This window comes from Limanda limanda, chromosome 7 (genome assembly GCF_963576545.1).
Source record: "Limanda limanda chromosome 7, fLimLim1.1, whole genome shotgun sequence".
Lineage (NCBI taxonomy): Eukaryota > Metazoa > Chordata > Actinopteri > Pleuronectiformes > Pleuronectidae > Limanda > Limanda limanda.
In genome coordinates, this window is record NC_083642.1 from 20,439,775 (window position 1) to 20,453,364 (window position 13,590).

A 13,590-nucleotide genomic window follows, 5' to 3' on the forward strand; every position below is an offset into this window, starting at 1 on the left:
ATGATTTCCCCTCTTGATGGACAGTGAACACATTTACATACAGGCCACTATAACCAGAGCTGCTGATCAGAAGAGTTTGGTGGAGTTGCTGTTTTTAGCAGTGGTCAGGTTAGCATCCACAAATCATCCATTATAATGTTTAAATTGAAATGACACAATTAACAGCTGCCTGAATGTTTCTGTACCGTGTTGAATATTTCATCTGTTTGACTCCTGTACCACAGACTCTCCAAACGGTCTAATGGTAGTACTGGTGTTGAGGCTCAAGGGATCATGAATCAATAGAAAATAAAAGACTATATGAATACTTTCTTTGTGTCTTTTGTGATTTTCAAGATATTTTTGTTGTGTTTCGGCCCTGGAAATGATATATTTTTGGAATGAATGTCTTTACACTGTGAAGTTAATGGTGTTGCTTTAAAAAAGTAAACAGATGTTACCACTGATAACCTGAATAAGTGGTGCATGTTATAGCCTGAGACTGATAAAATGATGAGCTGAGATTTTGCTGCTTGAAAGATTTTAAATTTATGATAAAAACATATGCAAAGTAGTAAGAGAAATAGCTCTTTTGTCAAGTTACAGCAGAAACAAAAAAAGGGAATAGAAAACTTCAGTTTATCAATTGCTATTATTATTCATAGTATTGTATGTATTGAAAAATTTAACATACCATACAATACTTCCTGTGCAGAAGCGAACTGCGCACTTCCTGCGCAGAAGTGGACTGCGCAGGATTCATTCAATTGAATTAAAATTTTGTTTAAATTAAAAGTTTACAATATTGTGCAATGAATGCAAAGGAAGAAGATGGATACACTTTTGTGTGTGTGTGTCTGTTTCTATGCTTTTTTTGATTCACATTTCAGAGAAAACCATTTTATTTTTCTACTTTACTACATATATTTGACAGCCTTTCTTAAGTCACTTTTATATCTGATTTTAGATACTTGATGATTTAACCTGCTTTAAAAACCAATTGTTAGAGAATAACAGTGAGGGACACTTTTAATTTAATATAATTCTGAAAATTCATGCAAAACCCTCTAGTTTATATTTATATTTATACCTGCATGCCTTTCTATATGCATAATATATTGCATACTATTGCATAAAATATTTAGTTCTTAGTTTACTACATTTATATATAATTTACATATACTGCATGCTATACTATGTATCTGCATATATACGTAACCTTTTCACATATTGACACGTCTTTCCCAATATCTCCTTATTCTTATGTTCAAACTGTTTTGACATGCTCGTGCAATCATCCTTTACCTCTGCTCAATAACATTTTTATACAAACAACTTCGACAGTGACATATGTATATTATGTACATATTCTGCATTTTCTATTTTAATCATTGTATTTTTATTTTCTGTGTTCTTATTCTGTGTCTATGTCATTCTGACTTGCCTGCTGCTTAAATTTCCCCCGTCAATAAATTTTGATCTTGTCTTATCTTAAGCTCACAGAAGAAAACATGTATTTGAAAACAAGCCAACAAGCCAGTGTCAATATTATTCATATTATCCAGTTGAAGATGTAAACAAATCTAAGACCCGAGCCTGGGTGCCTCTCTGCTGCCCCCTGAGGTCACTGTGGTGCAGTGCGCCCCTGCAGCCTGCAGCACAGTGGTATGGTCCGTTCCTGAAGTTAACATGGAGGCTGCCTCAGCAGAATCACCGAAGTGAACTGTTCAGTCCAGACTAGTGGAGGCGACAGAGCTGAGTCCATGAAGTGACCTGCTGCTGGGAACCGTGATGCAACCGTCTCTGCTGCTGCTCCCGGGAGTGAGTCCGTGTGTAAACGTGCACTGACAGCGCACGTGTGGGTGTGTGTGTTTGTGTGCAGCAGTTCTAGTACAGGAGGTTCGTGCGTGTGCGTGCAGACAGGAATGGAGGCCCGTGAGGTCAGCGGGGTGTACACTGAGGTCAGCGGCCACCCTGCGCCTCTTTCTGCCTACGTGAGAGAGGAGCAGCTCCGGGAGCACCGGGTCTACTCCGTGACTGCTGGTGAGCTACACACACACACACACACACACACACACACACACACACACACACACACACACACACACACACACACACACACACACACACACACACACACACACACACACACACACACACACACACACACACACACACACACACACACACACACACACACACACACACACACACACACACACACACACACACACACACACACACACACACACACACACACACACACACACACACACACACACACACACACACACACACACACACACACACACACACACACACACACACACACACACACACACACACACACACACACACACACACACACACACACACACACACACACACACACACACACACACACACACACACACACACACACACACACACACACACATTCAGCAGGTGGATCTCACAGAAAGTTAAAGAGACCCTCGCCGAATGAGAGTTTTATGAGCCAGTCTGAGAGTGACTCGGCCCTCCAGCATGTCTCTGGTATCCATGGCAACCTGCTGCTCAGAGGACCACTGATCAGGTCCTAAAGGTTTAACAAGGTTTACACAGTGAGGCCATCTGCTCCCCTGCTGGGACACCATCCACACTGCTGTTTACTGCTATGGATTGTGAGGTCATACAAACTGTTCATTACACCAGTTACCACTGACTGAAGTATGAAGTTTAAATGGACCCGGTGGGATTTCGCTTAAACTTTTTCAACAGATTATATGAGACACACATTATTATTTTTTATTTTATTTATTCTTTTATTCTGAGTCACTTAGAGTTATCACTCTACGCTGTCATCATCAGTACCTTTTACAAAGTGATCTATTAAGCTTAGTTTTAAAGTAAAGATATGTAACATAGTGTTTCTCTCACTTAAGTTTGGAAAAACAAAATAATAATAATAATAAAATGTATAATAGTACACAAAGAATTAAAAATAATGTGAAAGTACACAATAATGATCATATTTAATGAACAGGAAAGATATATACATACATACATACATACATACATACATACATACATACATACATACATACATACATACATACATACATACATACATACATACATACATACATACATACATACACTATGTAAGTATGTGTGTGTTTATAAACATTTGTAACAGAAACACATAACATTAAACAATTTACAAAGGATTCGTTAAATCAACAGTATGCGCTTAATAGTAGCTTAAAAAATAGTTTGATGGTTCACTAGTGCTGTCCCTTTAATTTGAAATTCAAACATTAATTTTCACATGAGTGGCGAAGTTAATATTTGAACTGTAATGACCTGTTAGAATACAAAATATACAGTCTAGAAGCACATCAGACGTCTCGTTAAGTTTGCCTTGTGATCCAACAGTTCACTATCATTAAAGTAAACCAGTAATGTATTTTTGGTACTAACATGGAAGACGCTGGCAAGTAAAGCCGCTGTGAGCAGACAATCACAACACGAAAGCATCTGAGAGTCTAGTGTGGAAGTATTTTTGGGTTCTACTCAGTCTCTGCAGGTTCACCTCATACACACCAAAGTGATCAACATGCAGCCCAACATAATTAAATACCACTGTGACTGCAGAGGGCGCTGTTGCTCTAAAATTGACACAGTGTTGCACACTGTAGAGATGGTAGCAGACTTCAGGAGAAGCCCAGCCCAAACCGCCCCCCTCAGCCTGTGTGACTCCCCAGTTAAAACAGTGGAGTCTTTCAGATTTCTGGGGACAATCATTGCACAGGACCTGAGGTGGGCGGAGAACATCACCTCCATCATCAAGAAGGCCCAGCAGAGGATGTTCTTCCTGCGGCAACTGAGGAAATTCAACATGCCGCAGAAAGTGATGGTTGAGTTCTACACAGCCATCATTGAGTCCATCCTCACCTCATCCATTACCGTCTGGTTCGCTGCCTCCACTGCCAAGGACAAGGGCAGACTGCAGCGGATCATAAGGTCAGCTGAGAAGGTCATCGGCTGTGACCTGCCGGCTCTCCTACACCTGTTCCACTCCAGGACCAGTAAGAGAGCAGGCAAGATCATTGCTGATCCTTCCCAACCCGGTCACCACCTGTTCCAGAGACTTCCCTCCGGAAAAAGGTTCCGGGCTATCAGGACCAAAACGTCTCGCCATCTGAACAGTTTTTTCCCCGTGGCAGTGGGGCTCACAAACAAGCCCCCTGCACCACACTGACTCTGCATCACACTCACTCTACCCCATCAGCCCCCCCCCTGCACATAATTTATAATTTATAACTTATATATTACTGGCACTATCACCAATCTCTGCACCTTCGCACAGCACGTGTCCATAACTCTTTTACTCTGTTACTGTATATATGTATATACTTTATTCTACTTTATTCTATTTTATTTTATTTTATTCTATTTCTTATATATTGTTGTTTTTCTTATACTGTTGTTTTTATGTTCAGTGCACCAACGACACCAAGTCAATTTCCTATATGTGCAAACATACCTGGCAAATAAAAGAATTCTGATTCTGATTCTGATTAATATCAACAAAGAGTTGCCTGTAAAGTGACGTCTAAGAGAAGATAATTTTAAGCTAAAACAATGAATGACAACAATTCATATCAAAGATGAAAGTGGTAAAATTGTATTATTTAAACTCAACTTCAATGCAGAAGATTTATTGTGTGACTAATCCCTGTGTCTGCATTCAGAGTGGAGTCAGAGCGACCTGGTCCGATGCTCCAGACTTCGCTACACTCAGCAGTGGTCAGTGATCGCAGACGTCAACATCAGAGGAGCATCCGGGCTGTCCTCCCTCCTGGGTCCTGGGTCCTGTGCACCTGTGTCTGGAGAGTGAGTTCTGTCATTACTTATCCAAAAGAAATATGTAATTGGCTAAATAATCTATTGGTGCTTTTGGAACCTGAGCTTAAAATCTTTTTACTTGTCAACTCTGTGCAGTGATGTGAAGTGAACAGAGCACACTCCGGGCTACACTTAGATATTAGATATCAGGGAGATTGGGTGTGGACAGATATTCAACTTTTAACCAGCTTTCACTGAAGCCAAACTGATCTGAACAGTTTGAACTAGACCGAGTCTTTACCTCTCTCCTGTCCTTCAGGTTACTGAGTGAACGCACTCCCATTCAAGACCTGAGGGCGGTTGTCAGAGAGACCAGTGGTCACCAGCTCCTTGAGGTGAGAAGAGTGGATGGGAACACGCCCTGTGAGAGTGGGGTGTGAACATGTGGACAGACTGCTGTTGTTTGGTTGTTACTGTTAGATCTGGGACCGCAACGGCCTCAGGAAATGCCTCAACCTGACTGCCCTCAACCAACATGGCCGAGTATATGACGATGGTGAGACGTGTTTTTGTAAATGATTTGTTTTGTGCCCCTTATTTGTTAGTGTTCATGTATATGATTTCACAAATATTCATGTCAATGTGTGTGTGTGTGTTTCCAGCTCAGTTTGGGTGTATGTCATGGTCGGATTGTGAGACCAAACTGCTGTATGTCGCTGAGAAGAGCAAGAAGAAATCATCATCAGAAACATGTGATGGGGAATCTGCATTTGGGAAGGTATCTCACACAAACACAGACACACACACACACACACACACACACACACACACACACACACACACACACACACACACACACACACACAAACACAAACACAAACACAAACACAAACACAAACACAAACATACACATACACAACAGAAGTATTGAATGTTTTTTAGAATACATGTTTGTTGACTTGTCTCACATTCACCTCATGTCTGTTATCTGTTACCCAGGACAGGAGTGTGTACTGTGAGGACTGGGGAGAGGCTCTGACCAACAAGAGCAGCCCAGTGATCTGTGTGTTGAACTTGCAGAGCGGCACCGTCACTGTGCTGCAGGGCGTGCCGCCTGACGTCTCTCCTGGACAGGTGAGGAAGGCGAAGACATTTACACTTCCCCATCTTCTGACCCAGAGAGGATTTGGACTGTAATTAATGTCTCGCTCTCTCTCTCTCCCTGTCCTTCTCTCCCTCTCTCTCTCTTCCCAGGCTCTGTGGGCTCCCGGGAGTCAGTCTATGTTTTTTGTCGGTTGGTACCATGAACCCTTCAGACTCGGCCTGAAGTTCTGTTCTAACCGCAGGTGAATTTATTATTATTACTATTATTATTGTTATTGTTATTAGTATTATATGTCCATCTTTCTTAATCATAACTGAAGATGAACAATCTTTTCTAGCAAGCAACTTAGCAAAAGAAACAGAAATTACATTCAAACCTTTTTTGGTACCAGAAAACATCTATTTTGACTTAGTGACTTAGTGTCTAGCAGGACTCTCACTAGCAAATGTAACTTTTTACTTCTTCTTCCCTGTATGTCTGCTTCTCTTTAAACTGTGTTTCAGGTCTGCGTTATTCAAGTTAGACCTGGATGGACACTGTGGTGAGGATGTTGCCTTTGTCCCTTTTGTTGATTAATGAATGAACTCACTAATTAAACCTCAGTTAATCGGTCCCCTGTACGTCCTTTTCCCTCCACTCCAGAGTGTCTGTCAGGGGACAACCTGTCAGTGTCCTGTCCGAGGCTGAGTCCAGACGGGTCCACGCTGATCTACCTGCAGGGACGAGTGTTTGGTCCTCACAATCAGTGCCAGAGCCTGCAACAGGTACTGTGTGTGTGAGTGAGTGCAGGTGCATGCGTGTGTGTGTGTTTCTTGTGACCACAGTTAAACAGTGACTGTTAATCCTTCACAGCTGGACCTGAAGAGCAGGAAGACTTCCACGCTGTTGGACGTTGTCCACAGACCACAGGCCGGTAGGTCACATGTACAAATATCCAGTGTTGTGGCTCATGGCTCAGTCTGATAAAAGTGTTGGTCCATGAGTCAACTCGGCAGATGGAGCAGTTAATATGTTATTATCAAACCCTTATGACAAAGAATAGAGACTTGATGTTGTGACTTCCATTCATAGTGTAAACTTCACTGTAAACTTTATTATACATAACTATGAATACAAAAAAACACATATTCAACCAAATAAATAGATCTAAAAAGTAAATTATAGAAAATAAACATATTTAATATATGTAAACACAACTGAAAATCTTTCTGCACATAATTTATTGTGTAAAATAAAAGGTTTCCTTTGGTTGCATATTGAACACTGATACCAAGTTGTCTGTGAAAGGCTCAAACTGACAAATGGTTTCATCAAACTGATTATTCAGTCACTATATTTGAACACGCTCTCATGTTTCCCAGAGGATGTATCTTACTAATGTTACTGATTCATTGACTTTACCTCGAGCACCACCATGACGGTTTTGCTGTTATGTTTGCACAATAGAATAAACATATGTAAAATATAATAATATACCATGACAGATTATATGATAATAATTGCAGCCCTTTAGTCACTTCTTATTTTTACTGTCAGAAGTTCATTGGACTCTACCATTATTTATAATGCTGGTATTCCTTGAATGAGCTAAAGTTGGTGGAAACTCATACCAGAGCTGCTCAGTGATGGAGAGAATGATCTAGCCTGTTGGGAGACCAGAGCTGAAATTCAAATGATCTAAAGTCACAAGTGAATATTTCTCTCCTTGTCCGTGTGTTTCAGGCGAGTTTGCAGGTGTTTATGAAGCTCTGCCGTCCTGCTGCTGGTCTGCAGACAGTCAGCGAGTGGTGTTCAGCAGCGCCTGCAGGAACTGGAAGGTAACAATGTTTTAAAGGATTAGTTTTAGGAAATATGCTTTTGTGCTCTTTTAGAACTTGGAGGAAATTTGCTCATAACATTGGTTCAACACTGAAGAAAGCCAGGCTTGCTGTTCCCTTTGTATTCCAGGCTTTATGCTAAGCTTAGCTAATCACCCGCTGGCTGAAGCTTCATAATCAATAAACAGATGTGAGAGTGATATCCGGCCTCTCATCCAACTCTCTGCCACAGAGAAAATCAGTGTATTTCTTAAAATATCTCATCATCTTTGTGTATTTGTTCTTCTTGTGGATTCATAATGTCTCAGGATCTCTTCATGGTCGACAGAAGAACAAGAAAAGTCTCCTCCCTCTCTGATAGTAAGAGTCCATCCTCTCCTACACCTCCTCCACCTCCTCCTCGTCTCTCTTCTCTGTCCACATTTCCATCTCTTCTTTCTCCTCCTCCTCCCCCCTCTCCACTCCTTCCCCCTCCTCCCTCCCCTTGTTGGCCTCCCAGTCCACCCCCATCTCCTGCTCTCACTACTCCTCCTCCTCTTTTTTCTCCTCCTCCTGCTGTTCCTCTCTCCCCTCTTTTCCCGTCTCCCTCTTTTCCTTTTGATCCAGTTCCTCACCCTCCTTCTGACACTTACCTTCCTCCACCTCCTTCTCCTCCTCTTCCTTCTTTTCCTCCTCTTCCTCCTCTTCCTCCCCTCCCTTCTCTTCCTCCTCCTCCTTTTCACCCTCACCGTCATCAGGAACACAAGAGTGAACTGAAAGGTATGAGGAGACCAACAAGATTAAGGTTGCCGTCAGCATACTGTTGGAAAATTTCAAAATAAAAGAAAAAGTTGCTGAAATGTGCACTGACATGTTGCTAGTGGTGAAGATTTGTGTATTCTGAAACATTTTTTACTTGAACTTGAGACCATTTAACTGCTCAAATTTAAATATATAATTTCAATAGAAATTGCTCTTCATCTACACCTGTGATTTGGATATTTGTGATCTTCACATTAAATATAATTGAAACACTTCAGAAACTTTATTGAGACCTTTATCCCTGTAAATGATCCTGCTCTTATCGTTTTTCTCTCCTGTTGTTCTTCATCACTTCATATATTTTATTGTTGTCTCTCTGTTTTGCTCTCCGTCCTCTGCAGGTCACTCTGATGGTTCCAGAGTTTATGGCAGCTGGAAGCTTCTGACAGTCCAGAGCGACATGATGATCGTCTGCTGCTCCAGCCCCAATACACCACCCTCTCTGGTCAGACCACACAGGCACACACAAACACACAAACACACACACACACCCATCTGCACAAAATTGAACACAGTCACAAATATCAGTATCCTAAGTGTGCTTGATTTTTCTTTCCGTTTAATTAAGATCCTTGAATTATTCTCAGAGAAATAAATGAAAATGTGGAATAATGCCCTATCTCACAATGTTTAAACAAGTGACATAACATGCCTGAAAAGTATCATGGAAATCAGTTGTTGTTCCTGTGTTACCCTGCTAACAAACAAACACATACCGGAACGTAATTGTGTGTGTGTGTACAGAGGGTGGGTTTCCTTCCCTCAGCAGGTGAAGCTGTGACCTGGCGAACCCTGCTGCCGCCCCTCAAGACCTTTGATTTCCCTTGGACAATTCTTGATGTCACACCTGCACCTGAGGAGGAAAACACACAATACTGTGAGCTCTCAGTCACTTCTTTCATAATAAGACTCAGTCCGAAGTTTACCTCTATTCTTACTTTCTCTCTCTGTCACCTCAGCGGGTCTAGACTTTGGAGCTGTCCTGGTTAAACCGTCTCATCCCCTGCATGAGGCCAGTTTACCTCTGGTCATCTTCATCCATGGTTTGTGTAAACTTAGTTTTTACTGTGAGAATGTTGTGTTTCTGTATTTCTGCTTACAGGAAAGAAACATAGTAAAACACTACTATAAACAGTTTTTGTCTATTTGCTCCACCAGGTGGGCCTCACTCCCAGTTCCCTGCAGAGTGGAACTGCACCACAGCTGGACTGGTTAAACTTGGCTTTGCTGTGCTAATGGGTGAGATTCCTGTTTCTCTCAGCTGTATGCACTCAGGTCGTTTAAAGAACGAGTTAAGGCCAATTTATGCTTGTGCGTATTTTGTAAAACGGACAGATAAGACCGCCCTATCCGTCGTGAAACGCCCTCTCCGAGCGCCTCGGAGAGCTTTTCGTACACCTCAGATTTTTCTAACTCTCCGTGTTTATGTCGGAGAGCCCACGGACAGCTCTTGGCTGTGATTGGTCCGCGAACGACATCATTTCCGTATGACGTCATTTCCTTACGACGTCATTTCTGTTCGACGTCATTTCCGGACCTCAAACTTCCTGCTTCCTGTCACATCAAACCCAAACACAGCTATGATTCTACGATTAATGTGACGTGTGTGTTAAACCAGCGGAGTTGTCCGGCTGACGGTGGCTCGTTAGAGCACTGACGGCATGTGTACACGGTCAAATACGGTTATAACGAGCTTTCAAAACGGCGCTAGCGGGCTAGGCTAGCGGGCTAGCAACCATGCTAACTGCGGTGGTAACAGTGCAAAAACCCGCCGTCACGACTTTAATTCCACTTCTATCATGACACTGTTTCTATAATACCGTCAGGTTAGAAGCAAACACTGGGTAGTAGTTAGTGCCGGGAGTCCCTGCTGACTGTGTGTGGAAGCTGGGGGGGAAGCTAGCTGGGAGGGGAGCTAGATAGCTCCGTGTAGCCTCAAGCAGATTCAAGCTGTGGAATCAGCAACACAGTTCGGAAACAAGACCGGGGAACTGCTGCGCTAAGAAACGATAACATCAGCATCTTGACCCGCTGGGTGTCACTTTATTTAGTTCTGTTAGTTGCCAGTGTGTGGGAGGCAGGCTGACAGAGATAAACAGAGACACGTGGACTTCTTCTTCCCAAAATTGGGGTAGGCTTCTCTGAGCTCGTCTTCCGTTGCGCCACCTATGGGTTTGGCGGTGAATTTTTTTCGACGTACAGTGAAAAATCAAAAAGACTCTTTGCCCCCCGTCGAGCCCTTTCCGAGAAACGGATACGTAGAAGTATATAAGAGCCTTGAGTCATTCTGGGAAACAGGCCAGTTTGCTTTGTCACTGTGACTTAGATGAGAACATTGATACTGATTAAAGTTAAATATCAAGCTACAGCCAGGAGCTTTTTTCTACTTATGATAAGATGAGATAAGATCATCCTTTATTACTCCCACAATGGGCAAGATTACAGCCGCAAGGGGAGTCAGAAATCCTTTTTGATTTCTATAAAAAAATGAAATCCTTGTAAAAAGAAAAACTTTTTTTTTTTAAATATAATTTGCAGGAAAAACATTGTTGTCCTTCTATGTTTTCCATTTATTTACTTAGCATTTTGTACTCAATCACATAGACAAGATGTTTTTTTTTTGTTGTGAGGGTTGATAAAAAACATTTTTAATCCAGCTGGCCTTTTTAAAAAAACACAAACCATTTGGTAAAAGGTGAAAACACTGAACCTTTTAAATTCACCTTACCAAAGATGTCGATGTTCCTGTCTGAAACACCATTCAATTCTTGTTTAACTGTATCTTCCCTCACTCTCTGTGTCTCTCTTTCCAGTTAACTACCGGGGATCCACAGGGTTTGGACAGGACAGCATTTTGTCCCTGATTGGTCAGATCGGAAGTCAGGATGTAAAAGACGTGCAGGTAAGAGCCGTTCCCACTGTTTTGAATCAAAGACCTGGATGATGTGCAGGTGCTGAAAAACTGCAAAGTGAAAAACATGAGAATCAATTGGTCAATTGGGGGGAAAAGGACAAATTGCCGCCCCATTTTTTCAGTCCTCCGTAAACCTCTCGGTGTAACCTTGTAAATGATTTGTTGTCTCGTTGTGACTAACTGTCTTTTCCCAGAGGGCCGTTCTTACTGCGCTGCAGAGCGACCTGACCCTTGACCCCAAACGCTTGGCCGTGATTGGTGGCTCTCACGGGGGTTTCCTATCCTGTCACCTGGTTGGTCAGTACCCTGAGTTCTACAGAGCGTGTGCAGCCAGGAACCCTGTCATTAATGCTGCTACGTTATTGGGAACCAGTGACATAGTGGACTGGTGAGAGACACGTTAACAAACAACTCATCCAAATGATGGACACAAGCTTTAGCTCCTTTGACTCTTCTCTCCCTATCTCCAGGCGTTACACCAGTGTGGGGATCCAGTACTCGTATGACCAGATCCCCACTGCTGAGGCCCTGGCTCTCATGTTAGAGAAGTCACCCATCACACATGCTGCTAAGGTCAGACTCATGTACACTTAAAATACAGCCTTTCAATCATAATGTACATATGACTAACTTGTTCTCAGGCCAGAAGTTATTTCTATTCTGAATTTAATTGTCTCTTTAATTAACAAGACCAAGCATTTTTAAAAGTTGATCTTAAAAGATGCAGACATGCACAGAGCTCTGGTTATTATCCTGAAAGTTTTTTAGAGGGGCTCTATGTGGCCCACTAATAATATTTCAAGAAAATTGCCAGCGAGCAAGTCGATTACGTTTCTATCATGTGACTGATGCAAAACTGAAAACAACAAAAAGAATACAAAGTCTCTTTACCATAGTTTGTTTGAAAACGTTTCTGGGAAACAGGGAAATCAGAGGAATCAGCTTCTATCTGCCAGACGTTTTGATCCGGCCCCCAAGAAAAATCACTCAGAAAGATACAATTGCCATGACAATGTCGATCAGTTTAGTGCATGATCAGAAGTCAGTTTCACAAAGAAACTGTACTTGTATGTGTAACTGTGCCTTTGTACACTACAGAATCTGTCTGTTTGTGTATGTGTGTAGATCAAGGCTCCAGTGCTGCTGATGCTGGGAGGCAGAGACAGGCGAGTGTCTCCTCATCAAGGTCTGGAGCTCTATAAAGCACTGAAGAGCAGATCTTCACCCGTCAGGTACAAAGCACATCAGATAAAGAAAACATACAAGAGACCAACATTTAATTCAAGTCTAGTATTCCTCTTACAAAGAAAAACAGTATCAAAGCATTAAGACCATTAATTGTGATGAAGTCTGATTTGATCTGTGTGTACTGTTCTGTTTGTTCTGTTTGTGTCTGTCTAGGCTGTTGTGGTTTGCCGAAGAGGGACATTCACTGTCCAGAGTGGACACACAGGCCAACTGCTTCCTCAACACGGTGTTGTGGTTGAACCAGCACCTCTGAAAACACACACATGCAAACACACACACTGCTGCTGAACATGGAGTTTACAGTTGATTACTATCACAGCAGTATTCAATCTTTCTGCAACATCTACCTGATTTTGTAAAAACATGGCTTGAATTAAAGAAAATCTTACAAACCTGTATTGCTCCACCTATTAAAAAGCATCAAAAAGGTCTCAAAAGTTGTTTTAATTAGTTATTTATATTAACAATGAATAAACAAACACATAAATCAACAAATTAGTTGAACGCTGCTAAACCTAATGTGTTTTGTGGCTTGTGGTTCATATCTGAAGTCTTGTAACATTTTCTACAAATATGATTGAATCTGATAAAACATGGCTCATCATATACAGTAAATGTAACTTGCACATTGTCCAGTAGATGGCAGTCTCTACTTGTGAACAGCTACTCCAAATACAAGTTCAACCTTTTATAATGGCAACTTCGTCACTTAGCAAGTATGTTTGTATGACTTAAATAAAATATATATATATATAGAAAATATATTTTTACCAAACAAATTGAACATGAGTTGCATCAGAGCGAATGCATAACATCAACTCACAGTAGTATTAAAGTCGCACGGTGGAGGTATGACCCTCTTGATGGCTGCTTGCTTTTAAAAGCGGAGTTACCAA

General features: G+C 41.7%; 1 protein-coding gene across 1 annotated transcript; it reads left to right on the plus strand.

Annotated features, from left to right (window-relative positions):
• Nucleotides 1-1,655: 1,655 nt before the first annotated feature.
• zgc:136971 (S9 family peptidase) lies at nucleotides 1,656-13,090 on the plus strand. The gene is made up of 21 exons (XM_061074469.1): nucleotides 1,656-2,022; nucleotides 4,716-4,857; nucleotides 5,129-5,204; nucleotides 5,290-5,365; nucleotides 5,472-5,587; nucleotides 5,809-5,943; nucleotides 6,064-6,155; nucleotides 6,418-6,455; nucleotides 6,557-6,678; nucleotides 6,767-6,827; nucleotides 7,637-7,731; nucleotides 8,040-8,091; nucleotides 8,874-8,977; nucleotides 9,277-9,409; nucleotides 9,492-9,575; nucleotides 9,691-9,771; nucleotides 11,346-11,434; nucleotides 11,641-11,834; nucleotides 11,917-12,019; nucleotides 12,572-12,678; nucleotides 12,848-13,090. Exons 1-21 carry the CDS (start codon nucleotides 1,905-1,907, stop codon nucleotides 12,945-12,947), a joined length of 2,118 nt encoding a protein of 705 aa, XP_060930452.1. The 5' UTR covers nucleotides 1,656-1,904; the 3' UTR covers nucleotides 12,948-13,090.
• The last annotated feature ends 500 nt before the right edge of the window (nucleotides 13,091-13,590 follow it).